This window comes from Mustela nivalis, assembly GCF_964662115.1.
Source record: "Mustela nivalis genome assembly, chromosome: 4".
Taxonomy (NCBI): domain Eukaryota; kingdom Metazoa; phylum Chordata; class Mammalia; order Carnivora; family Mustelidae; genus Mustela; species Mustela nivalis.
In genome coordinates, this window is record NC_139023.1 from 151,600,257 (window position 1) to 151,627,509 (window position 27,253).

A 27,253-nucleotide genomic window follows, 5' to 3' on the forward strand; every position below is an offset into this window, starting at 1 on the left:
GAGGGAGAAGCAGACTCCCTGATGAGCAGGGAGCCCAACATGGGGCTCCATCCCAGGACCCCGAGATCATGATCTGAGCTGAAGGTAGACACTTAACTGATGGAGCCACCTAGGCTCCCTTGTTATATTATTTTTTTAAGCTTCTGGCATTCCAAGAAAACTGCCAAAACATTAAGAGGAGCTGAAGGAACAGAAATCTGAGTGACCACATATGACAAGGAATACAATGTATACAAAACTAGTTTGGAAAAGCAACTAAAGAAGTAGTCTGTGACAACCTTAAATAATAATTAAAAAATAAAAAGTCCCCAGCAAACCCTGTGAAAGCATAAGAATTTAAATTCCAGTGTTACCACATTATAATATTCAAATGTCTAATTTTCAACAACAAAAAAAATCACAAGCATGCAAGACAAAAACAAACAAAAAAAAAAAACAAGGAAAGTATAATCCATTCAAAATAACAAACTTTAGGGGAACCTGGGTGTCTCAGTGGGTTAAGCCTTCGGCTCAGGTCATGATCTCAAGGTGCTGGTGATGATCTCTAGCCCTGCATGAGGTTCTCTGCTCAGTGGAGAGCCTGCTCCTCCCCACCCCGCCTGCCTCTCTGCCTACTTGTGATTTCTGTCTGTCAAATAAATAAATAAAATATTTTTTAAAATAAAAAATAACAAAATAACCAATTTTACAAAATTTAAATAGTCTCCCTGAGAAATTTTAGACATTGGAGTAACTAGAAAAAAGACTTTAAAATAATTGCCATTTAGTAGGCTTAAAGAGCTAACAAAAAGCATGGACAAAGAACTAAAGGAAATCAGGAAAGTGTATGTACATAATGTAAATTTGAATAAAAAGAAATTATAAAAAGGAACCAAATTCTTGAGCTGCAAGCACAAGTGAAATGAAGTACAAATAAAGTCCACTAGGAGGGTTCAACAAATTATTTGATCAGGCAGAAGAAAGAATCAGCTAACTTGAAAATCAGTAAATTGAAATGGTAAGTCTGTGGAGCAGAAAGAAAACAAATGAAGAAAGGAGATAGGCATAAGAGTCCCATGGGACACCATCAATGGACCAACATATAGGAGTTGGAGAAAGAGAAAAGAGATAAAAGAGCAGAAAGATTATTTGAAGAATGAAGGGATGAAAACTTTCAAGTTTGAAAAAATACATGAATTTACAAATCCAAGGAACTCAATAACTTCCAAGTACTATAAATGCAGAGACCCACAGTAAAACACATGATCAGACTACTAAATCACAGAGGAAATCTTGAAAGCAGTGGGAGAATCAAAACATATAAGAGATCTTCAGTGGTATTATCAACTGATCTTTCATCAGAATCCATGGAGGCCAGAAGACAGATGACATTTAAAATATTAAAAGAAAAAAATCTTGTCAACTGAGAACTCTATACCCAGAAAAATGTCCTCCCAAAACAATGACGAAATTGAGATAATCCCAGATTAACAGTAGTTCAGGGAGCTTGTTACCACTAGACCTGGTCTGTCATTCTGTTAGTTATGAAAGAACAATAGTCAATAATGGAAACCCAAATCAAGAAATAAATATCTCTAGCAAATGTAAGATGTAAGCAAATATAAAAATCAGTATTACTGTCATTTTCGTTTGTATCTGCACTTTAATTTTCTACAGGATTTAAAAGACAAAGACATAGAAAAATCTATCTTATTTGGCACACAATGTAAAATGATGTAATTTGTGATATCAGTAACAAAGAACAGGAGACAGGGGCCTCTGGGTAGTTCAGTCAGTTAAGCGTCTGACTCTTGATTTTGACACAGATCATTATCTCAAGGTCATGAGATCAAGCCCCATGCAGAATCTGTGTTGAGCATGGAGGCTGCTTAATATTCTCTCTACCCTGCCCCCCTACCTGTGCTCACACTCTCCTGCTCTCTAAAAAAAAAAAAAAAAAAAAAAAAAGAAGAAGATAAAATAAAAATAAAAGGGCCTCTTTCCCTTTAAATAAATAAAGTTGATATCAGTTCAAATTAGATTGTTATAACTTTAGGTTGCTTTTTTGATGCTCATAGTAACCATAAAGAGAATATCTATGGAGGAGGAAACAAGGAAAAAATGAGAAGATCTAAAGTCACTACAAATAATGAAATAAACACAAAAGATAGCAGTAATGGAGGAAGTGAGGGACAAAAAAGCTCTAAGACATACAGAAAACAAATAGCAAAATGGCAGAAGTAAATTCTTCTTTATCAGTAATTCTTTTAATTGTAAGAGTAGATTACAAATTACAATAAAAGGCAGAAAAAGGAAGAATAAATTTGAAAAACACCATGATCTGGGTGTGCAAGTTTCATTCAACATTCAAAAGTTAATTGATGTAATCCATCACATCAAAGGCAAAACAAGAAAAAAAATCACATCATCCAATTAATGGATTTAGAAAAAATCATTTCACCAATAACTCCATTATAAAAACTCAAAGCAGACTAAGAATAGAGAAGAACTTCATCAACTTGTGTTGGAGGCCACGGCATGGTTGGAGTCGAGGATCAAACCAGGCCCTGACTTGTGTCTCCTTCAAAGTCGGGACACCTTGATAAGGGGTTAAGGACAGGAAAGTTGAGTAACACTGAAAAAGGGTCTGTGCTATGTGTTGTGTGCTCACCTATGTGACTTCCCACACACTGTCCCTACAGAAGGGAACAATGTGGTCAGGGTCATGAATTCTTAGTTGGTCCTTGTTGTTCCTGTACCTCCCATAACCCACTGCCTGGTTGATTGTCTTGCTAATGGCTTTAGCCGAGACTACCTGGCATCACGAGGTTTGCTTGTAGTTAATGCAAATTTGTTATAGAAACTTGCGGTCATCTGACAAGGTACCGATGTATTACTCCTCCTATTGTGGTCTGCCTTATAAATGATTGTAAGATGTGAAATAAAATCGGCACTGTTGGACATCCTCCTCAGTGTCCCTCCAGCCCCCATCTCTCTCTCTCGTAATTTCTTTTCACCATTCTCTTAACCCTCACGTTTTCCTGGTCGATTGTCGCACTGGCAGTGAGAACTTGATAAAGAACATCTACAAAAAACCTACAGCTACCATCATACTTATTGGTAAAACAAAAACAAAAACATTCCCACTAAGATGAGGAACAAAGCAAGGGTACCCCAAAGGGATACATATTGAAAAGGAAGATATAAAACTATCTTTGCAGCTGAGATAATAATCTATGCAGAAAATCAAGAAGAATTGGCCAAAAAAAAAATTGGATTTTATAAGTGATAATAGCCAGGTTGCAGGATACAAGGTTCTATATAAAAGTCAGTCATTTTCCTATATACTATCAATGAACAAGTGAAATATAAAATTTAAAACACAATACCATTTACATTAACACCTCCAAAAATGAAATACATAGGTATAAATCTAACAAAATATGTATAAGTCCTCTAGGTAAACTATAAGATCTGCCTAAAGAAATAAAAGAACCAAATTGATTCCATGTTAATGATAAGATTCAGTATTGTCAGGATGTTAGTTCTTCCCAAAATGATACATAGATTGAATGCAATCCCAAGGAAAATCCCAGCAAGTTACCTTGTGGTTATTGACAAAATGATTCTAAAATTTATATGGAGAGGCTAAAGAAGCAAAATACCCAAAATACCCAACATAATATTGGAGAAGACCAAAATCAGAAGACTGATGCTACCCAACTTCAAGAGTTAGTATAAGGCTGCAGTAATTAGGGCAGTGTAGTACTGGTAAAAAATAAATAAATAAATAAATAAATAAATAAATAAATAAACAGACAAGTATATCAATGGAAAAGAATACAGACCCCAGTAATACACTTACACAACCATGGGCAACTAATCTTTGATAAAGGAGCACGTGGATATTTACTGCTGTTGTATTCATAATTGAGAAAGTCTGGAAGCAACCAAGATGTTCTTCAGTAGGTGAATGGTTAAATAATTGTGGTATATCCAGATAATGGAATACTTTTCAGGGCTAAAAAACAATGGAAGATTAATTATGAATTAATTAATTATAATTAATGTAAATTAGTTATATAATTATGTAAAGACATGGAGGAAATTTTAAATGCATATTACTATGTAAAATTCACTAATGTAAAAAGGCTACATACCGTATGATTTCAGCTATATGGCATTTTGGAAAAGGCAAAACTATGGAGACTATGATGATTAATGGTCTATGTCAACTTGGCAGGCCATGATTAAATACGATTTTTGGGTGTCTTTGAGGATGTTTCTGAATGAGAGTAGCATTTCAATTAGTGGATTTAGTAGACTACCCTAACTAAATTGGTATCATCCAATACATTGAGGGATTGAATTAAATGCAGAGGGGGCCCCTGGGTGGCAGCTGGGAAGGTATCTGCCTTCCAGTTGGATCCTGATCTCAGAGTCCTGGGACCAAGCCCTGCATGAGGCTCACTGTTCAGTGGAGAGTCTACTTCTTCCTCTCCCTCTGTGCTGCACCCCCACCCTGCTCCTGCTCCCTCTCTCAAATAAAATCAATCAATCAATCAATCAATAAATAAATAAATAAAAATAAAATGAAGAAAGAACTTGTTCCCTGCAGCAATTATTGCTGTGGTGTACTTATGGAGAATGTCTATGCCCCTCATTTCTTCCACGTTGATTAGTTGGAATTCTTCTGTAAGAAAAAGTCCTTTCTACCTCATTTATTTATTTATTCATTATTTACATCAATATAGACTAGAGGATATTTATATTGCTTTTTTATTATTTGATTTTATGATCTGAGAGCCCAAATCTCAACTCTGAAAATGAAAGTTTGAATATTATCCGAATCTAGGTTAGGGTAACAGAAACCTACTTTGATGACTTAAGCCAAAGGATGGGAGGAAGACACAGACTTGGCAAAGCTGGAGAACTAGCCTGGAAAAGGGTAGGAACCCAAGACAGTCCCAGAGTTAGGAAACCCGTAGACAGTGGCCTCCAGGCAGCATTAACCTTCTCAGAGAGGCCCTCAGCTGATGGGGACCAGTCCTGTTTCCAGCCTCTCCCTCACTCTGATCAGGATTCAAATCCAGTGGAAGTGCCTGTTCCTTGGCTGGAAAGGAAGGGGGCTGATGATATTAATACCAGACTGTTTCCCTGAGAAAGAGAGGAAATGGATGATAGGTAGCCAGAAACCACTCACCTTTCAATCCCTTGTAAATCAATCCTTCTTCATACAGGGTCCTCAGAAACAAAATCTTAAGTCACGCCTTTCCCCCCAAATCCCCTCCTCCATCCAGACCGGCAGCAATGCCAGTGGGTTGTTCCACTCAGCAACATCCCTACCTGCAATCCCTCTCAGAGTAAGCTCAGGATCTCTGACGCCATCACAAGGTCTGAGGAAAACAACAACAAAAATAACTCTTCACGGTATGATGTGGTGTATTAGGGCCATGGCGCAGTGCCCCGGCCAGGTTTCTGTCCCCTGGCCTTGAACAAATGTCTTCACTTTTCTGGAAAGGGCTTCGCCTCTTCCACTGTGAAATGGGTACAGTGCCCTCATAATCTCTAAGGTCTCCTGGGAGGCTAAAAAGTCTATACTTAAGATTTTAGACTTTAAGTGCACCAGAGAAAGAGCCATAATGAAATTCATGTCGTATGAGAAAATGTTGAAGACATGAAGCTTTCCAAGAGCGTGTTAAACAGAAAATTCGACACGCTAACATCACAGATTCTAAATGTTGGAGGAGACCTTTCTTAGAGCCGTTTTCCAAAATCCTGATGTGCTTGAGAATCACTTGGAGATCTTTTAAAATGTAGACCTTGATTCAGTAGATGGGGTGGGGACTGCTTTGTACCCAGACTTTCCGTAATCTGTGGTTCTCAGCTTTGACAGCACATCGGGATCACTTGAGGGGCTTTAAACAAATACTTAACCCCTCCAAGCCCCCAAACGAGATTCTGATTCACTCCTTCCCAAAACTTCCAGGTGAGTCTAACAGGCAGCGAAGTCTGAGAATCCCTGCCTTAGACCCGTGCTTCTCCAACTTCCGTGCGCATGAGCATCACCTGGAGGGCTTGTTAAAACAGAGCTCGCTGGGCCCCGCCCCTAGAGATCCTGACTCTGCAGGTCCGGGATGAGGCCCCAGATTTTCACGTCTAACAGGTTCTCACGGGATGCTGACTCTGCTGGTCCGTGGCCTTGAGGGTCATCTCCCTTGACAATGATGTTTCCCATGTGGGAAACCAAGAAGAAATAACTACCACATCTCCAGACTCAGGTTCCTGGGCCATTTCTTCAGCCAATCCTTCCAAATTCCTCTCCTGCGTCCCGCCCTTATCCCCAGGTCCCTGCGGAGCCGCTCAACGCCAGACCGAGCCGGTTCTCGGGGGCACAGAGGGGCCGATTTCCGAGTCGTGAAAGCTGCCTGCAGAGGGGCGCGCACCTTGACGGGGCCCACGCGAAATCGGGAAGGCTGGCACTGCGGCTGCGGGACACGCTGCGCGCGCGGGACTCTCACGTGCTCCCAGCCGTTCCTTAGTTCTCCACTTTGTCGGTCAGAGGAGGTGGCCTAGACTTGCGGGGAAAGGGTTGCCCAGACAGCCGGGGCCCTCCACCCGGCTCCCCTCGTGACCCGGGGCCTTAGCCGCGGCCCCGGCGGAAGAAAGGGATTGGTGCGCGGAGGGGCGGGTTCGGATGCAGAGACGATAAAGGCGCCGCGCACTGGGCGCCGGCTCGGGTTTCCGCTAGCGGCGCTGGGATCTCGGGCCGCGCGCTGCTCCAGCTCCTATTCCCGCGCCGCAACGCAGCACCTCTGGGCGCCTCAGTCGGAAGGTAAGTGCGGAGCTCCCGGACGTCACCCCAGCCGCTGTCCCCGGGAGCAGATCCCCGTTTAGGAGCGGAGGCTGATGTCGCGGGTCCCCCTGGCCCCGGCGTGAGCGCGGTCTCCAGCCGTCGCCACGGAGCTGCGAGGCGCGGGGTCGGGGGCGCTGCTTCGGTCCACAGGAGGCGACACCCGGCCCCTTCCACTTTGCTAGGACACCCTCCAACAAGGAATAAGGATAGGCGCGGCCGTTCTAAAACCGGTTTACCCAGGCATCTCCCGGAGAAGATGGGACCCTTCACCCTTTCCAGCGAGAGCCGGGCTGAGGCCCCGTGTCTTCTTGGGTTCCCTCTCCCCGGCGTCCTCCTCTCGCTCTGCAGAGCCAGACCTCTGAGGCCCTCTGTATCTCCAACTTAGAGCTCTGGGGTATTCCCTAAACTTTTTCTGTCTTTCGGATCATCACCACGGTAAGTCCAGACTTGACCAGCTCGTTGGTGGAGTCTTTGAGCAGTTTGCTAAGTGCTCTTCTTATTACTCTATTAAATGTTCTCATCAATCTAGTGGGGCAGTCCTATCATTGTCCCCCAAGACTGAGGAACCTTGAGGTTTGGCAGAGGAGCGTACTCAGACTCACGCAGCGAGAGTGGCGGTGACCTGAGGCCCCTGGGCTTCTCGGGTTACCCGGTGAGGAGAGGCCGGGAGGAACCGCGGGGGAGCGGGAATGGTGGTGCAGAGAAGGTGCCCTCAGCGCGGCCACGGGGATGCTTCCTGAGGGAGAAGTGTGGCGGTGGTGGAAGGAGGGTTTGAGACTCCGCAAATCCGGTTTCCTACCCCTCTTGGTGTTTAGTACTTGCCTGACCTTGGGCAGGGCAGTTCATCCTGTAAAAGGGAGAGAAAGATCCCAGCTTCAGGAATACGGTGAGGGTTCAGGAAAGCAGGCGTTTCACGCGTGCTCGGTCGTTAGGAAGTGCCTGATTTTTCCTTGCACCAGTTCTATTAAGAGTACACATTTATTTATTTATTTATTTATTTATTTATTATTTTTTTTTTTTAAGATTATTTATTTATTTATTTGACAGATCACAAGTAGGCAGAGAGGCAGGCAGAGAGAGAGGAGGAAGCCCGCTCCCCAGTGAGCAGGGAGTCGGATGGGGGGCTCGATCCCAGGATCCTGAGATCATGACCAGAGCCCAAGGCAGAGGCTTTAACTCACTCAGCCCCCAGGCGCCCCAAGAGTACACATTTATTATTTAATGAACCAGAATATTTAAAGGAGAGACTGCCTTGCAAATGCCTTTTGTAAGGGTTATTGGTCCTTAAAGCAAACTAAGAGGTGGGAGAACCCGTGGGCTTGGGGTGCGGGGCGGGACGGGGCGGGGGGCGGTGAACAGAGGGCAGGAATCAGCAGCTTAGTGCGGGAGGGTCTGGTGCCAGGAAATCATCAACTAGGCAAATGGCACCCCTTTCCTGAAAGCAGTTTTACAGAGTGCAGGGTAGGAAGCCCCACTTTGAGGGGTAGGGAATTAAGGTTGAGAGCAGTTGACTCCTCCTGCAGACCCCTGAGACTGGAAGAAGAGATGAACAAGAACAAGTTTCAGCAGGTTTATGAGCAGAGTGGGAAGAACAGGTTGGGGAGTTAAGTGGGATAAGGGCTCAGGAGTTTGAATGAGACTAGGGTTTGGTAGGCACCAACTGGACTGTTAGGCTTCTGGAGACAGCATTGATCTCTGGGTGAATTTTCTAGCTCCTCAGCAATGTATGTATATGCAGACCATTAATTGGGGCTGGAGACTTTTTTTAAAAACATGAATTTACATGTTTTATTTTAAATTGTGGTTGCAGTCACATAATGTAAAATTTACCATGTTAACCATTTTTAACACTCAAGTGTACTCAATTGAACACTCCAGTAGTGTTTAAGTATGTTCCTGTTACTGTGCAACAGATCTGTAAAACTTTCTCATCTTACAAAACTGAAGCTGTATGCCAATGAATGAAGCACTGATAGTCCTTCTGCGTTATGCCCCACCTCTTGGCAGGTGCCTTTCTACTTCCTTTTTCTATGATTTTCATCACCTTGGATACCTTATATAACTAACTCCTAAGAGTGGAATCATATGGTGTTTGGCCTTTGGTAACTGGCTTATTTCACTTGGCATAATGTTCTGAAGGTTTATCCATGCGTAGCCTGTGGCAGGATATCCTTCTTCAAGGCTGAATAATACACTGTTGTGTGTATACACCACATTTTTTTTTTTTTATCCATTCATCTGTCAGTGCTGGATACTTTTACTTTCATTCTTTAGTGCCAGAGATATTAATACATTCTTATTTACTGTCTCCATGGCAAGAATGATTAGACCTGGATTTTGGGGAGATCATAAGCCAGTGAGAACATTAAGGGAAATTGATGGTGTGCCCTCAGGGAAAAGGCCTATTTTGTTGGCCTTAAATATTTCAAATTGGAGTTTCTTAATATTCCTGAAACAGGAGGAGGCGAGGTGAGGGCGGTCGCCCCCAGGGTCCGAGTGTCCTGCCTTGTCTCCTTTAGCATGACCCATTGACTCTACAGCAAACCTCTGAGTAATAACAAAAATTCGAAACTGTTTGGGAAATGCAACAATCCACAAGGCCATGGGCACAATTATAAAGTTGTGGTGGCAGTGCATGGAGAGATTGATCCTGTTACAGAGATGGTTATGAACTTGGCCGACCTCAAAGAGTATATGGAGGAGGCAATTATAAAGCCCCTCGATCATAAGAATCTGGATCTGGATGTGCCATACTTTGCAGATGTTGTAGGCAGGACAGAAAATGTAGCTGTGTATATCTGGGAAAGCCTCCAGAAATTTCTTCCTCTGGGAGTTCTTTATAAAGTGAAAGTGTATGAAACTGACAATAATATTGTTGAATATTGTTGTCTATAAAGGAGAATAGTTTTTAGGGGTTAATACTGTAGACTTAATTTCTTTCCATATTCGAAAAAGGTCTTTATCCTCTTGGACAATTAAGAAATCATCACATACTTGTTACGCCTCCCCATTGTGTTTTCAGAGTGACTGGTTGATTGAAATTGTTGTGTGTGGGGCGCCTGGGTGGCTCAGTGGGTTAAGCCGCTGCCTTCGGCTCAGGTCATGATCTCAGGGATCCAGTCCCGCATTGGACTCTGCTTGGCAGGGAGCCTGCTTCCTCCTCCTCTCTCTCTCTCTCTGCCTGCCTCTCTGCCTACTTGTGATCTCTCTCTGTCAAATAAATAAATAACATCTTTTTAAAAAAAAAAAAGGAAATGTTTTTAAGACGTGTCGTTAATTCAAATCTGTCTTAAAACATCCTGAGTGACATTTAAAGAGTCCTTTATTTATAGATTAAAAATCACTTCATTTTCAGTAAAATGTTGTGGTGTGAAATTTAACAGTAAAATAAATCCATTTTTGTTTTTCCATTAAAAAAATATATATATTCCCGAAACAGAATTATTTATCTTCAGAGCAGTCACAGTTGAAATAAGTTTCTCCCCTAAGAAACCAAAGTAATTTTTTTCTGCAAACAGGGGCATTCTGTTTTAGTGTATGTGTGTGTGGTGTAGACAAACCCTTGTTATTTCCTGTTTTCTCCTTCTGGTCTGTTCCACACTGTTTGGTGAGTACTGACATACATCAGTTACTGGTAGGAATTTCTCATAAGAGCTCACAACTTTATGAGAGAGATAGCCATATTGTCTCCTGGCACTTAAGACCAATGTTTCCGGGGGTGTCTGGGTGGCTCAGTGGGTTAAGCCTCTGCCTTTGGCTCTGGTTGTGATCCCAGAGTCTTGAGATCAGGCCCTGCTTCGGGCTCTCTGCTCAGCATGGAGCCTGCTTCCTCCTCTCTCTGCCTGCCTCTCTGCCTATTTGTGATCTCTCTGTCAAATAAATAAAATCTTAAAAAAAAACAAAACAAAACTAATGTTTCCAAAACCAAACTCTGTCTTCTCATCTGACCTACTTCCCCAGGGACCCCATTCTTACAGCAGCATACATTAGAGACCTCAGTATTAACCTCATTGATTCCTTACCTAGCTCTACCATATCCATACAAGGAGCAAAGGTACTTGAGCTCCAAGTCTTCATCTATATTGGTCCCACCCTCTTCATAGTGTCAGCGCTGTCTTAGAGTTCTGTAGTTTGTGCAGAGAGGTAAATGCCAGGAGAATGATGGGAGCAGTGGTATAATAACTACCCTGAAGAGTCCTGGGTCAGGGAGGCACTCCATTATCTCTGGGGAAGAGTTTGTTGAATTGTTTCTTCTTCCCTGTGCAGTTAAAGTAAAGAAGGTGCTTGGGAGAGAAAGTCTGTGGACTATAATCGAGTCTTTAAAGAGGGACTAAGAATCTTTGATGACTTCCCTATATAAATTTAATAGGTAGGTTGGCAAAGCAAATTTTACTTTAGAACAGCTCTTCTCAAAATATAACCTGGGGAATCCTGGGCTTCCCAGAGACATTTTGTAGGGTCCTAGAAGTCAAAACATTATACTTCATAGTCTTGATTTGAACACTTTTATAAATTTTTAAATGATATAAAACTATTCTAAAGTGAACAGATATTTATCTATTTTTGTATTGTTGGCTAAACAGGGGGATACTAGATAACTTGATTTTTCTACTCAGAACTATACCATCGATGTCTATAAATGCTGAAAAAAATGAAACGATCTATCAGAGTTTCCTGAATAATGAAAGGGAGGAATTTACTCCAGAGAACTACATAAAACCTAAAAATGTGACAGATTTCATCAGTTTTACAGTTGTTAGACATTTACATTCTGTGTCTTACACTGTAGAAAGTTTTTGTATAATATTACAGTGCCAGTAGCATTCTTTTGAGAACAACCATTCAGAGTCCTCTAAATAAAAATGAACTGAATGACTTAAATGTAGATATGATGAGCTCTTGAGAAGCCAAAAATGATTTGTTATAGCTTTACAAACTAGTAGTGAAAAAGCTATTGAAGCATCTAGCAGGATAGTTTATCAAATTGCAGTGGCTGGAGAAACACAGTAAAGCCTTGTTTGGAGGAAAAAGCATCGAAGGAAATCCTAGTCCTGTCACTTTCTAATAATAGAGAAACTTGTCAAATTAAAATTTTAGCTGCAAACATAAAGACTGTGTTAGTATCTTAACAGAAGTGTATTCTGCCTTACAAATGGAAAAAATTGCAGTCATGGCTGGATTTGTCATTTTGTTTGTGTTCATCTGGTATCAGCACCAAACCAATCATTAGTATCTTTGGTGACTGCTTGGCAGCAAAAGTGATTGGTGCCAAAGTATTTGGTGTAGGATAGCTTTTTTGAAAAGTTTGCCAGATTTACTTAAGAATGCCGTTTATATGACAGTAAAAATGTTAAGTAGTATTAAATCTTGACCCTTCAGGGACCTATCTTTTTAGTATGTCATGTGTTAAAGGGATACACTTGTTCCGTGTTGAGTTGTGATGGCTGTCTTGAGGTAAAGCAATTGACAGCTCGGAATTTCTGACAATGATGGCAAGAAAAATGAGACACAGTGAGGAAGAAATTGGAGAGCCATCCGCGTGTTAGATAAAGATGGCCGCGGCTATAGGAATGCAGGGCTCCACCATGTTATGCCAGACCTGAGAGAGAAGTGAGCAGATGCCAAGGTTGAAGTGGGCAGGGAAGCAGATTTTCACAGCAACAGGCACGTGAGCTATGAGGAGTTTGTACTCAGATGACAGCAATGTGCAGGTGTTGTGCAGAATGTGTTCAGTGTCTTGTACCAAATTATTTATCTGCCTCTTCTTTGTAACTTTTCTGTAAAAAGTTTCCCCCTTGCTGTCCAGAAACATGCACAGATAGTGATTAGGACCTCATTCCTCCCTGTTTTCTTCCCTTATCTTACTGTGGTTGTCCTGAAACCCTCCTTGAGAAAGCCGGTCCAGTCACATGGTGCACATGGCTTCCTCTGGGTAAGTCTCAGTCCTTGTGCACACCTCAGTGGAGATGGAGTTGGTCAGATGAGGGAAGATTTGGGTTGTGCCTTTGTTTTAAGCAGTTTTTGTGAGGACGTGTTGGCATGTTGTAGAAGCGAGGAGCCATAACTCCTCTGTGGAGTATGGACTGAAGGCAATATGTGATTCAGAGTTGCACTGCTGCACAATGGGTATATGCTCCATGTACTCACACGTTATTTTTTTTGGTACTGCTGGTCCTGTACTAGGACATTTTCTTTTGTTGTTACTTGCTTTTTAAATTTTGTTTAGCCACAGGGGCGCCTGGGTAGCTCAGTGGGTTAAAGCCACTGCCTTCGGCTCAGGTCATGATCTCAGGGTCCTGGGATCGAGTCCCACATCGGGCTCTCTGCTCTGTGGGGAGCCTTCTTCCTCCCTTCTCTCTCTCTGCCTGCCTCTCTGCCTACTTGTGATCTCTCTCTCTGTCAAATAAATAAAATCTTTAAAAAAAATAAACTTTGTTTAGCCACTTAAAGAAAATTTGCTTATGGCACAATTGGCGTCAAATCCATTCCAAGTTATGTACTTGTTTTCCAATTAAAAAAATTACATTTTACTCTATTCCCTCCCCCACACCCACCCCCCCAAAAAAGAATCAGAGTTCTTACCTGGTCTTGGGTAAAAATGATGGTTGAAAAGATGACTTCCCCAAAGGTCTTATGAGGGACACTTGGGCCTTTCCTATAATGTGGTCCAGAGTGGGGGCCCCTTTTCCAGGCCTGATCCCCTGTAGCAAGCCAGAGACGCTCCAGCAGAAGGCTCTCTTCTGCTTGTTTGGCAAAGTTAGCTGGGAGGGAAGGCTGTAGGGGCTTTGAATGCTGTGTATTAAGTTCTCTCCTCAAGGTACTGAGTTGAATGTGGGAGAAGGCTAAGTTCAGATCTTAAAGGGTCTTGAACTATAGTTTACAAAGATAAGATGGTTAGATCTGGTGAGCTCGTTGGAAGGGCGTGGGTCACCAGAGTTGGCTCTGAAGTTTCCTCTGCCAGCTCTGTTGGAAATCTTACTGTGGAAGGCACAGGGCCATGTGCAGAGTGCAGGAGGCCTGACTTTAGAGGGTGGGAAGCAGCAGAGCCTGCTGTGTGGCTCTGATTTACTCTTGGGACACACTTGTCTGGGTGCTGGGGCAGGAGGTTGGGGCCGGGGATCGTGTGTGAAAGCCCTGCCTGCACCCCCAGTCGCAAGCCTTGTGCAGTTGGACTGTCTTAAGGGGTGAACTCTTAAGGCCAGAACTGATTTCATGGTCTGTAACCAATAAAACTGGTGAGGAAGAGGAGGGGGACTAAAATGTTCATGGTCTGGAAGGAAAGGAGAAAACAGCTCTTTCAGATGATCCTTTTGAAAGGAGAGGGCAGCAAAACAAAGGGGTCACAGCTTACCGAATGTCACCGAGCGCCTTTTTCTTTTAACCATCTGCTTTTTAGTCTGGTTCACTCTAAGGATAATATCTGAATATTTGCACAAGATGGACAGGGCACTAAGTTATTTAATCTGGGACCTGTCTGTGCCTTCCGGTGGTGCGTGGACAGACTGCGGCCAGCTCTAAGGATGTGAAGGCTTCGTTGAGATGCACTGACTTGGTGTTTCCAGGTCCATGCACGGTCCCCTCCACAGTAACCGTTAGATGCAGGCGATGTCAGCATTGTGCAGTGTCAGTTCTAAATCTCTGCCCGGCTTTTGTCTGCCTGCCGGGTTTGATCCCCTTTTTACAGAGCCCAGCTCGCAGGAAGCTCTTGACAGGCTTCCCGTTGGCCCACTCAGCAGTCTCTTTAGTTCAGTTCGGGAGTCCAATCCACGTTGTGCCCGTGAGCTTGTGTTCAGAGGGGTTGGAAGCATAAAAGGTTGTGTAATGAACTCTGCTCCTTTTTAATTGCAGGGTGTTTGCAGGGAAATGCTGGTCACTAGGATGCTGTGGCAGGTCGTGGGCCAGATGCTGGGGAGCCCAGCCTGTGGCTGCTGGACAGCTGCCCCGCCGTTCCGGTTTCTGGGCACCTCCCCTCGGCAGATTCCAGCAGATGCCAACTTCCACTCTGCCTCCTTCTCTGGAACAGACCAGCCACGTGTCCTAATTACAGGTTGGGCTTTTTTTTTTTTTTTCCTTCTTTATTCCACATTTGCAACTTGATGATTCTCCTCCTCCTCCTTCTCCTCCTTCTCTTTTCTCCTCCTCCTCCTCCCCCCTCACTTTTTTTTTTCCTTTGCTCTTTCTGGATGGCTTTGGAAGAGCTACCATGCCACCAGCTAACATGTATTCATCAGAAATAACCTTTTCCACGATTGGCTTCCTCCAGAATGGCAAGCCCCAAATCCTTATTCTGTCACTGTTGCCAGTGCTTTCTTTGCATGTTGTGATTTTTTATTGTCTAAAGGTTGGCTCTAGGAAAGGGGGGGGGAGGGCCAGGAAGCTGCTGTGTGGCTGAGATCGCCTGAGGCGAGGGCTGCCAGGGAGCAAATGTGCAGGGGCTACAGTGTGGGTGGTGCCTCAGGTGCATCTTTTCTTGACTGACCTCCTCAACCACATCATCTGTGCCCAGCAGCTGTTGCCTGTTTTTAGGTGGGAGACAGAGGAGACATGTTAGGGCCTGCCTGAGGAACCCATCCCCACCATCTTGGAAAGCCGTTAATCTCACTGTCGCCAGACTTGCTCCCTGTGCTCCTTACCTCCTGTCCACCCAGCCCCTGATGCTATGTCCTCGTCACTCCAAGTTTCACCTGGCACTCCAGGTCCTTCCAGCCAACACAAGCCCACCTCTGATGTGGCGGACACACTTTATTTCCTTCTTCGCACCATCCCCTTGGCTTCTTACATTCCTCACAGAGTGTGTGTGTTTCTTTCACTTCCGCCGCCTCCTCTCCGGCTGGAAATGGACTTCAGGTGTAATCACTTCCCCCTTATACTGTCCTCCCTGGTTTGCCCCACTTATCTGGTGCTAGTTTGCTCCCTCCCTCCACCACCGGCAGAGCACCTTCTGTGGTGGTGTCAGTGGGCCTGGTTCCAGTCCCATGGTAATAAGCACTTACAGGAAATCCCACTTTCTGTATCTCCCTGCCTCGTTTACCTCTCTCAGATGAAATTTGCAGTTTCATTCCCCCAGCTGTACTCACAAACCCAGCTCACCCATTTCAATCAGTGGCATTTTTTAAAAAAAGATTTTATTTATTTGTCAGAGAGAGAGCTTGTGCGCGTGCGCATGCACAAGCAGGGGGAGGGACAAAGGAGGGGAAGAAGCAGGCTCCCCGCTGAGCAAGCAGCCCAATGGGATGTGGGGCTTGATCCCAGGATCCTGGGATCATGACTTTAGCCAAAGGCTGACGCTTAACCAACTAAGCCACCCAGGCATCCCTCTCAGTGGCTTTTTTTTTTTTTTTAAGATTTTATTAATTTATTTGACAGAGATCACAGGTAAACAGAGAGGCGGGGGGGGGGGGGGGGGCGGGCAGCAGCTCCCTGCTGAGCAGAGAGCCCAATGTGGGACTCGATCTCAGGACCCTGAGATCATGACCTGAGCCGAAGGCAGAGGCTTAACCCAGTGAGTCACCCAGGCACCTCGCTCAGCAGCATTTTTAAGCCTCTAAATTAGGAAGCTCTAATTTTAATTTTTAAAAATTAAAAAAAAAATTTAGTTTTCTTCATGGCTCCTTGTCAATTCAGTTGTCTTCCCTTTTCTTGGATGATTTCCTGGTTTGTCCCTCTTTTCCCCTCTTGCACCCCAGCCCAGTCCTAATGGAGGATGGGCTTCTTGATAATCCTTCCAGAGGCTGATCTCAAATTTTCTGTTTGGCTTTGCAGTGTTTTGGCTCCTGTTGCATTCAGGCTTCAGAACTCATCAAATAATGAGGGCAGGTCTGAGAGGAATTCCTGACTTAAGGAGCTAGGAGGTTATCCTGCTTTCTTGTGATTTTTTTCTCTTTCTGCGCCGTTGCTTCCTGTCAGCCACCCAATGCTAGAAAGAGTTTTGTCTCTGCGACTAATAATTACCTGCATCAATCTCTGTCCTCGTGTGAAGGATGTAACTTAGTTTTATCAGGTCAGACTGGGCCTTTCCCTAATTAGCTGAGATTGCCCTACAGTCTTATTCTGTTACTATGTTCTGGGAATAAATGAACTGGTAAGATTTGAATTAAAGTTCCACTTTTTTCTTCTTCATCTAGGGGGTCTTGGCCAGCTTGGAGTAGGGCTTGCTAACTTTTTGAGGTAAGAGCCCAAAAAGCTGAAATTGAAAATATGAGTTAAAGTCTTTAGTATGTACAACTTGTCTTTGGCAACATGTAATCATTTTATTTTGTTCTTCATATCATAAACATGTAGCAGGTCTGTGGCTCATCGTCTCCCCCACTGGTCCTTTGCCCTATTTGAAAGCGCATTTTCATTGGGCCAGTTATATCCTAGATGTACCAAGTCACGTGTTTTGCTCTTTCCTACAGGAAACGATTTGGGAAGGACAATGTGATTTTGTCTGACATAAGGAAACCCCCCGATCACATCTTCCACAGTGGTAAGAGATCAAGATGCCTTGTTTTTGTTTCATCTTTGATTTTCAAAATGTAGTTAGAGAGACGGCTCATGGGATCAGTGTGTGCAGCAGCTCATAACCAGACTTGTGATGAAAAGAAAGGTGTTATTGAGGCCCAGTTGTGTGACTTTTAAAAATTCCCTATTTGGGGGGCGCCTGGGTGGTTCAGTGGGTTAAGCCACTGCCTTCAGCTCAGGGTCCTGGGATCGAGTCCCACATTGGGCTCTCTGCTCAGCAGGGAGCCTGCTTCCCTTCCTCTCTCTCTGTCTGTCTCTCTGCCTACTTGTGATCTCTGTCTGTCATATAAATAAATACAAATCTTAAAAAAAAAAAATTCCTATTTGGGGGTACCTGGGTGGCTCAGTGGGTTAAGTGACCAATTCCTGATTTCAGCTCCCGTCACGAGATCAGCATGGTAAGATTGAGCCGCACGTCTGGCTCCATGTTGGCCGTGGAGCTGACTTGGGATTCTCTCTCTCCCTTTCATTCTGTGCCTCATCCCCTAACTCACTATCTCTTTAAAAAAACAAACAAACAACCACAAAAACCCACATTCCTAATATGATCCCTCGTAATTCTGTGAAATGTCTGCAGTTAATGCTGCTTCTTGTTAAGAGTTACAAGAACAGGAAAACTCTTTCAAACTTGAAGTAAAGTTTGGGGATGATATCTTTGTGCATTATTTGGGATAGTATCTTTGGAATAAAAACTTCGATTCCTGCCTTTTTGAGTTTTTAATTTCTTTGCTCAGAGGGAAAACAAAAATCAAGTTCTGTAATGAGAAAAAAGAACTCTAAAACTTTGGAGAAATTAATCCTCCTATTTCAACATAGATTTGCTCTTTAAAAAAAGATGATGATGATGATTTATTTATTTATTTTAGCAAGAGGGAGAGAGAGAGAGAATCCCAACAGAGTCAGACTCTCCGTGCTAAGCACAGAGCCGAACACAGGGCTTGATCTCACAACCCTAAGATCATGACCTGAGGTGAAATCAAGAGTTGGGCCCCAACATAAATTTGCTCTTAAACAGCTGTGCATGCACACACAAACACTGCAAAGTCCTCAAGTTTTTTCCTACCTTAGAAACATGTTTGTAAGGTCTCCAGGTCCTTCCTGGTACTTTGCTGTAAGTGGGGGAAGCTGCCACCGAACTAGCCTGGCTCTCCCTAGCTCATGCCTGTGGTTCTTCTACACCAAGTTGTATGTTCTTTTAGAAACCCACTTCTCTAGCCTTTTTAAATTGGGTAACTTTTCCGCAGAGTGAAATTACCGTGCCTGTAGGGGGACTATTAATAGCACCAACTCAGGAGCCAGATGCCTGGTTGTGACACACCCCCCCCTCCCCGGTTCTCCCACTCACTCGATCCTGGCTAGTTTTTCTCTGTGCCTCAGTTTCCCTCCCAGTCAGATCTAAGTATACAGAAAGGCCTTGGACAGCGAGTGGCAAGTTTAAGCTCTTCATGAGCACGAGTTCCTGTTACCTGGGGGGGTGGCTGGGGTTTGTTCTTTCATAAGCAAAATGCTGCACAGCGTCCAATGAGCCAGCCATCCAGTTGACCCTAATGGAGTTCACGAGCCAACTGGTGTTGGGGGGAAGGTCCCCTTGGCTTTTTAAACCCCTAACTTGTGCTTCTCTGGTTTTGTTGTGTTCCTTGTAGGCCCGTTTATTTATTCCGACATTCTGGATTACAAGAATCTTCGGGAGATCGTGGTAAACAACCGCATCACCTGGTTGTTTCATTATAGCGCTCTGCTCAGTGCGGTGGGGGAAGCGAATGTGTCCTTGGCCAGGGCCGTCAATATTACTGGTAAGTTTCTGGGTCTTGCCCAGGATGGCTGATTTGCCAGCTCTTCCAGTTCTTCTGCAGGAGATTTTTGAGACGGTGGTCGTCATGTCTGTTCCTTGCAGGATTGCATAACGTCCTGGATGTCGCGGCAGAGCACAGTTTGCGATTGTTTGTGCCTAGCACGATCGGAGCTTTTGGCCCTACTTCTCCCCGGAATCCAACTCCCGATCTCTGTGTGCAGAGGCCCAGGACCATCTACGGGGTGTCCAAGGTCCACGCCGAGCTCATGGGAGAAGTAAGCCTTGCTTGGCAAGATGACGCAGTGTTGCCTTTTCTGTTCTCTTTGTCTCATACACTAGCTGACTCATCCTTGGAGGGGACGTTTACCTCTACCCCCATCCCCGCCCAGCCCCCAGAAGTGCTCCCAAACTGATTGCGTTTGCCAAGTGGCAGGAACTGAATGCTCCGGAAGAGCTCCTTAGCCCTTGGCCCCTCGATGGCACCCTCTTCTTCATTTGCTATCTGTCTTACTGGTACTGCTCCGTTCTGTCAGGCTCCCAGTATTGGCAGTAATGGGATGTGATTTTTGAACACTGTGTTAAGGAGAAGGTCAAAGGACTTTTGTTCTTTTCTTTTTTTTAATATTCTTTGTCTTTAAAATTCTGTGCTAACGGAAGCCTGGGTGACTCGGTTGGTTAAGCCTCTGCCTTTGGCTCAGGTCATGATCCCAGGGTCCTGGGATCAAATCCCACATTGGGCTCCCTACCCAGTGGGGAGCCTGCTTCTCCCTCTCCTGCTCCCCCTGCTCATGCTCTCGCTCTCATTCTCTCTCTCTCTCTCAAATAAAATAAAATTTAAAAACTTAAAAAAACCCACAAAACTCTAGGACAAGTGTGAGTGGTGTCTGCTCCTTTAGCTGAGGTATCAGGCATTACCCTCCTCCCCCACAGCCCTCCCCTGAGCTCTGTGCCATTCTGCACTACAGGAACACGCTCCCGGAGGATTGTTTGGGGTGTCGAGCAGTGACTCTCTTCCAAAGAAGAGCTGACAATCAGCGCAGGCTGATTTGTTATTGACCGTGTTGATATATCACCAGAGTGATTTTTTTGAAAGTGAAAGCGGAAGGGTTACTTGTTAAAGAAAAGTGAGTGGCCCTTAGAAATTCTAGTCTCGCTTCCTTTAGGAATATTTCAATAGAACTGCATGGAAAGATATTCTGCTCCATCCCCCACCCCCCAAGAAAGAGCTCTTCTTTTCTTTGCATTGCTCTGTCTGGTTTAAAGCATTTGTTTTAAAGTTGCTTTTCTCTTTTTTGTAGTATTACCATTACCGTTACGGGTTAGATTTCCGATGCTTGAGATATCCTGGAATTATTTCAGCAGACTCCCAGCCTGGAGGAGGAACAACGGGTAAGTGCTGTTTTCCGTTTTTGCCCTAAGTAAGATAGGTTTTCTACGTGCCCTGAAGAGCAGCAAGGGACCAGCTATCTTTTTAGCTGTGTGCTGACCCCGAGTTTCTGCGCCCTCTCTGGCAAGCGCATCTGAGAAGCTCATGGAGTCCCATTGACTTGAACGTGTTAAGGGCAGCTCATGCTGGTGTTGCAAATCCAGCCCATGATTAGCCATCCCCAGTGCTAGGATCAAACAGGTAATATTCGAGAACAAATTTGTCATGTCGAATTTGTAATGTAGGAGAACACCAAATAGAATTGAATTGAATCCAGCCTTTGTTTCTTAATGCAGAGAACTTCGTGAAAATGGACTATATGTATGCATTGCATGTTGTTAAAGGAGCATAAGTGTTGTTCTTGTCATTATTGTTGTTGTTATTTTTATTGTTATGAGTTTGAACTCCAGCATGCATTATGTTCAGTAACTCCCATATTAGAAATCCTTCCCATATGAGGGGCTCTGAGATATAATATAAAAGCTAAGCCTTGGGACACATGGGTGGCTCAGTCTGTTAAGCGTCTGCCTTGTGCTCAGGTTATGATCCTAAGGTCCTGGGATTGAGTACCACGCTGGGCTTCTTGCTCATGGGGAAGCCTGCTTCTCCCTCTACCTGTTGCTCCCCCTGCTTGTGCTTGCTTGCTCTTTCTTTCTCTGACAAATAAATGAATAAAATCTTTAAAAAAATAATAAAAGCTAAACCTTGGCAAAATCTGAGAGATTTTAAATTTATTTTATTTACTTATTTATTTATTTTAAAGAGAGAGAGAGAGCACAAGCAGGAGGAGTGACAGGCAGAGGGAGAAACAGGATCCCCGCTGAGCAAAGAGCCCTATGTGGGAATTGATCCCAGGACCCTTACGACCAACCTCAGCTGAAGACAGATGCTTAACCAACTGAACCACCCAGGCATCCCCAAATCTGAGGGATTTTAAAGGAGATTTTTGTTGGGGTTACTTTTTAAAAAGCTTTTTGCCTTAATACAATACTCTCCAATTATGCACTGGGAATCCCTCAGGATCTTTGTTTTTTTCCAAGTGGTCCAAGAGGTCAAAACTCTTTCCGTATCAATATGAAGCTGTCATTTGCCTTCTTTTCATTCTCCTTTACAAGTGCACTGTGGAGTTTTCTAGAGACTGTGTGATGTGTGACGGCCTAGTGGGCTGAACACACAAGGCAACCGGAGACTCCAGCTTTCTGTTATTGAGCCAGGCAACAAGACATGGTCAAAATGTAAAACATGCCATTCTTTTCACTAAGCCTTCTTTTGTTTGAAAAATACATTCTTCTTCCTATACAATATCATACATATGACTATATGATGGGTTTATTATTATCATTTTAAGATGTAGCAGTATTTTTTAAATGCTCCGTTACTTTCTGATATAGTAGATATTGATGTAACCCACACGCCTAAGACCTCTTTGGGGGTCCTCAGTGATGCTGAGGAGCATAAAGAGCCTAAGGTGTAACCATTGACCTAACGCATTCATCATTTTGTTATAAGATGAGTCACAGACAGGATTCTCTTTCAGATTATGCAGTCCAGATCTTCCACGATGCCCTAAAGAATGGCAAATTTGAGTGCAACCTGAAACCCAGCACGAGGCTCCCAATGATGTATATTGATGACTGCCTCAGGGCCACTCTGGAAGTCATGGAGGCCCCGGCAGAGTCCCTCTCCATGAGGACCTACAATGTCAATGCCATGAGCTTCACCCCTGAGGACCTGGCCCAGGAGGTTCTCAAGCACATACCAGAATTCCAGATCACGTACAACGTGGATTCTGTTCGACAGGCCATAGGTGGGTACATCATTTCAACTCTCCTCAAAATCTAAGTGAAGCTTTAGTTGGCACTGTGAGTCCCTTGAGGACATAAAGCATGGAGAATAAGGAGGTTCTGGACACATTCTGAAGAAGAAGCTGTTGTTGAGACAACAGATGCTGCACTTTGGGGCACTGATATATAAAGGGGTGGAATCATCCTATTCCAAATAAATAGCTTTTCAGCATTTCACCATTTTATTGTTGAAACATAAAACCAGCCAACAGCATAAGAAAATGTCCGTGGGTTTTCTGATGCTGTGATTGCCGCTGTGGCCTTGAGCACTGCTGGAGTAGAAGATTGCTGCCCTACATGTCCATGGGAGATTTTAATAGTGAGTCACAATCCCCAGTGCCTGATCGTGGGCATGTAATAGAATCTTCTGATCTAAGAGGGTGGCTATATATGTGCATAATGGCCACTCTGGTCTCCTTGGAGGAGGAATTTCGGAGGGTGAATTTCTTTTGTGGCATTTTGTATGGTAGACCTTTATATAAAATGTGCTAGACATTTTTGCAAGTCCACAGTCTGAGTAATTCAAGCTTCTCTTCCATGTCTTTTCCTAGCGGATAGTTGGCCGATGAACTTTGATGACAGCAATGCTCGGAAGGACTGGGGGTGGAAACACGAATTTGATCTTCCAGAGTTGGTGACAACAATGTTGAACTTCCATAGTTCTGATACTAGAGTTGCCAATGCTAACTGAGGGAATTGGAAAGGAATGCTCACATGTACTGGACCGCTGTCCAAGGAAAACCATAATGACCCCGAGGAAACTAGATTATCTGGAATAGAAGGACTAATTGGATAAGATTTTGGCAGCTCATATTGAACTGCCAGATTGGAAAATCAAGTTGGCTTTTGCATTTTCAAAATGCTGTAGGCTTGGTGGTAGGACTTCTAAACCTTTGCTGTTTGCCTAAACTTGCCCAAACACACATATCACAGAACAAAGACTTCAGTCAGAATAATTGCCATTTCCTTAATTCAGATGAATTAAGCATTTTGGAGAAGGTGGATGTATGTGATGTTTGTCTTGAATTAAATTTAATTTAAATATCACTCCTAAGACTCCATTATTCTCTTGACTAGAGACCAAAGATTACATTTTAAGGACTATCAAAGTTGATCTCCTAATTTAAATACTATCCCATCAGAACATAAATGTTTACTATATAATCCCATGTTCATAATGATCAAGAGATCTTAAAACATTTTTTTCAAAAATTATTACTTCTAATTTACTTTTCTGTAAAAAGAAAATGTAGAAAATGAAGAATATCAAAGACAATCTGGCTAGTAATGGAGAGCACCTCTTATTTGGATTACCTTCCTGTTGGTGAGCTGAGTCTTGATTATCAGGACATTAATTCTCTTCCCTGGCCATGTCTGACTCCTGGAGGAGCTTATGTAAATATGCAGGTGTCTGAGCTCCTCCCTTTCAGGTTGACTCAACAAATGGGGATGAGAATTTCCAAACGCCACTTGGTTATTCTGTTCCAGCCACAGCCCACTGGAACAGGTTCTGTACTATGGAGCAGGTCCATAGTTTTCTAAAGATAACTTTTCTTGCGACAGCCTTTTTTAAAATATATTTTAAAAATATATACTCTTAGACTAAACTTTCAGGGGAACTGTTCTAACCCCTTCTGAAGCAATTCCTATATAAGTATATAGAGATTTACTTACTTCTAGCCACCTCCGAAGACCTGTGAAATCATTAGAGTAGAACTGCTCACAGGCATATTGGACAAAGTTATCATGGACCAAAAGGCATTTCTATTATGTGATTAATGATCGGCTTCTATGTTTGGAATTTATAACTGCGGGGTGGAAACATGACCTCTTTTGGAGGTTTAACTGGATTTAAAGTCTATTTAACTTTTGGGGCATCTGGGTGGCTCAGTCGGTTAAGAGTCCAAGTCATGATTCAGGATTATCGTTGAGTTCAAACCCTACAGTGGGCTCCATGCTGGGTGTTGCACCTACATTAAAAAAAAAAAATCTGGGTGCCTGGGTGGCTCAGTGGGTTACGCCGCTGCCTTCAGCTCAGGTCATGATCTCAGGGTCCTGGGATTGAGTCCCACATCGGGTTCTCTGCTCAGCAGGGAGCCTGCTTCCCTCTCTCTCTCTCTGCCTGCCTCTCTGCCTACTTGTGATCTCTCTCTGTCAAATCAATAAATAAAATCTTTTTAAAAAATCTATTTAACTTTTAGAGTGCTGTGAAGTGTGTAAACCTGGTGATTCACAGACCTGTACCCCTGGGGATAAAAATATATGTTTATAAAAAATAAAAAATTTAAAAATAAATAAATAAATAAAATCTATTTAACTTTTAACTGGAGAACTTCTAAATAATTGAATGATTTAATAGTTTATCATTTTTCCCCTACTTAATGTAATGCTTATATTTATGTATATTATTTTCTAAAACCAGTACTGAGGTTTTTGGGTTTTTTTGGGTTTTTTTTACAACTTTCCTGAGATTTATTTCATGTACTGTTCAAAGTTTTGGTGTTTTTCTTTTCCAGTTTTATTGAGAAATCATTGATGTACATCACTGCAGAAGTTCCCGGTGTATTACATGATGATTTGTTCAGTTGTGAAATGATTGCTACAGTAGGTTTAGGTAATATCCATCATCTCCTAGAGATAGAATAAGAAGAAAAAAAGGAAAAAAAGAATAAAGGGGAAAAAATGTTCTCTTTGTCATGAGAGCTCTTAAGATGGACTCTCTTTTTTTTTTTTTTTTAAGATGGACTCTCTTAACAGCTGTCCTATAGATCATCCTGAAGCGGTAACTGGACTCATTGTGCTAGACACCATATCCCTAGGACTTAATATTTCTAACCACTGGAAGTTTGTACCCTTTGACCACTTTCCTCCAATTCCCCCTTCCCCCATCCTTCACCTCTGGAAACCACAATTATGGTATCTTTTCTGTGAGGTTGGGATTTCTGCTCTTTTTTACCCCACACATGTAAGTGACATCATACAGTATTTGTCCCTCTCTTGATCTGACTGATTTCACTTAGCATAATGCCTTCAAGATCCATTCATGTTGTTGCAAACAGTAGGATTCCTCCTTTTTTTGTGGCTTAGTAAGAGTCCATTGTGAATATACACCATAACTTCTTTATTCATTTGTCCGTCAGCGGACAGTTAGATTGTTTCCATGTCTTGCCTCTTCTAAATAATGCTGCTATGAATACAGGAGTGCAAATGTCTTTTCAAGTTAGTGTTCTTGGTTTTCTTGAATATACTCCTAGAAGTGGAATTGCTGGATCACAGGGTAGTTAGTTGTATTTTTAATTTGTGAGGATCCTCCATACTCTTTCCACAGTGACCACACTGGTTTACCATCTCCCCAACAGTGCACATGCCCTTGCTAGCATTTGTTCTCTCTTGTTCTTTTTTTATTAAGATGCATCTATTTGAGAGCAAGAATGCACGAGCCCGTGGGGATGCAGAAAGGAAGCAGACACCCCGATGAGTGCAGAGCCCAATGTGGGGCTCCATCTTACAACCCGGAGATCATGATCTGAGCCGAAACTAAGAGTCAGTCGCTTACCCAAGTGTACCACTCAGGCGTCCCTTCTCTTGTCTTTTTGCTAATGGCCATTCTAACAGGTGTGAGGAAATGCTTTATTGTAGTTTTGATTGGCAATTCCCTGATGCTGCATGATTGAGCATCTTTTCATGTATGTGTTGGCCATCGATGGGTCTTCTTTGGGGAGATGTCTACTTAGGTCTTTTGCCCATTTTTTATTTGGGTAATTTGGTTTTTTGCTGTTGAGTTGTATGAATTCCTTATATATTTTAGATATCACCCTGTCATCAGATGTGTGGTTTGCAAATATTTTTTCCCATCCAGTAGATTGTCTTTTCACTTTGTTAACTGTTTCTTTCGCTGGGCAGAAGATTTTTAGTGTGATGTTTTTTATCTTGTTGCTTGAGCTTGAGGTGTCCTATCAAAAAATTAAAAAAAAAATCATTATCAAGGTGCAAGTCAAGGCTCTTCAGTTGGGAGGTGCCCAGGAACAATCCTCAGACTTGACTCTGAATCAATCTCCCTTCCTGTGTGTAGCATAGGAATGCTCCCTGAGGGGTACTTTGCTCTGAGGGCAAAGAGCTCTGCCCACCTGCCTCTCACTTCAAGCCCTGCTGGGCCACACAGCTTCCAGAAGTTGTGGCCAGCCCTTCTAGTCAGATGGGACTGGAAGACACTCTCCACAGTGGGTGAAGCTGTGATTCAACTCCTTGCCTGGGTCTGGGCAAGGAACCATCTAAGGCTGGCAAAATTTCTTGTTTGAGAATCTAGATCAGGCAGATCTACACCCTGCCAAGGTCCTTTGAGTGCATGTCCAACCTAGGTCTGCAGGTGAGCAGTGCCACTGCTTGGGATTACTACTTGGATACTACGGGTATGTGCTCAGTCTGCCAAGATTTGTGTGGTGTGCCCACGTGTGGCAAGGCCCTCCAAACTTCTGTCACAGATTCCCAGTGTCAGCCCTGCAGATAGCCCTGCAATACCTGTGGTCAGGATTGTGACCCACAATGCTGGGGGGGCGGCTGGTCATTACCCTTGGGTTCTCCTCCTGTTGGAAGAATCGGAAGTTTAGGAGAGGCCTGTGTGGTGCTACACTGGCCCAGGGGAGCAGTAGTGTATTCACATGACATGTAGCTGCCCCTCTTACCTTCTAACACAGCATATCTTGGTCTCTGTGACATGAGGTAGAGGGGAGGTGTGCTTCAGCCTTACCCTAGAATTCTCTCCACAGAGTCTTGTCCTAGAATTGTTAGTTTTTCTTTTTTCTTTTTCTTTTTTTAAATTTTTTTAAGATTTCATTTATTTATTTGACAGACAG

General features: G+C 43.4%; 1 protein-coding gene and 1 pseudogene across 2 annotated transcripts; both read left to right on the forward strand.

Moving 5' to 3' along the window:
* Nucleotides 1–6,677: 6,677 nt before the first annotated feature.
* On the forward strand, nt 6,678–23,447 carry LOC309862726 (L-threonine 3-dehydrogenase, mitochondrial). The gene is made up of 9 exons (XM_082726928.1): nt 6,678–6,814; nt 14,684–14,882; nt 16,960–17,002; nt 17,233–17,303; nt 18,982–19,131; nt 19,233–19,405; nt 20,429–20,519; nt 22,094–22,363; nt 22,952–23,447. Exons 2-9 carry the CDS (start codon nt 14,699–14,701, stop codon nt 23,089–23,091), a joined length of 1,122 nt encoding a protein of 373 aa, XP_082583054.1. The 5' UTR covers nt 6,678–6,814; nt 14,684–14,698; the 3' UTR covers nt 23,092–23,447.
* LOC309863963 (6-pyruvoyl tetrahydrobiopterin synthase pseudogene) lies at nt 9,372–9,915 on the forward strand (annotated as a pseudogene). Its single transcript has one exon. The product of its transcript is annotated as a 6-pyruvoyl tetrahydrobiopterin synthase pseudogene (transcript).
* Nucleotides 23,448–27,253: the final 3,806 nt, after the last annotated feature.

Bases quoted from the DNA above. Each gene is read 5' to 3' on its own strand.
- LOC309862726 (XM_082726928.1), top strand. From the start codon at position 14,699: ATGCTGGTCACTAGGATGCTGTGGCAGGTCGTGGGCCAGATGCTGGGG. The intron at 14,883-16,959 runs GTTGGGCTTTTT...TTCTTCATCTAG, and splicing joins GCCACGTGTCCTAATTACAG to GGGGTCTTGGCCAGCTTGGA. The intron at 19,406-20,428 runs GTAAGCCTTGCT...TCTTTTTTGTAG, and splicing joins ACGCCGAGCTCATGGGAGAA to TATTACCATTACCGTTACGG.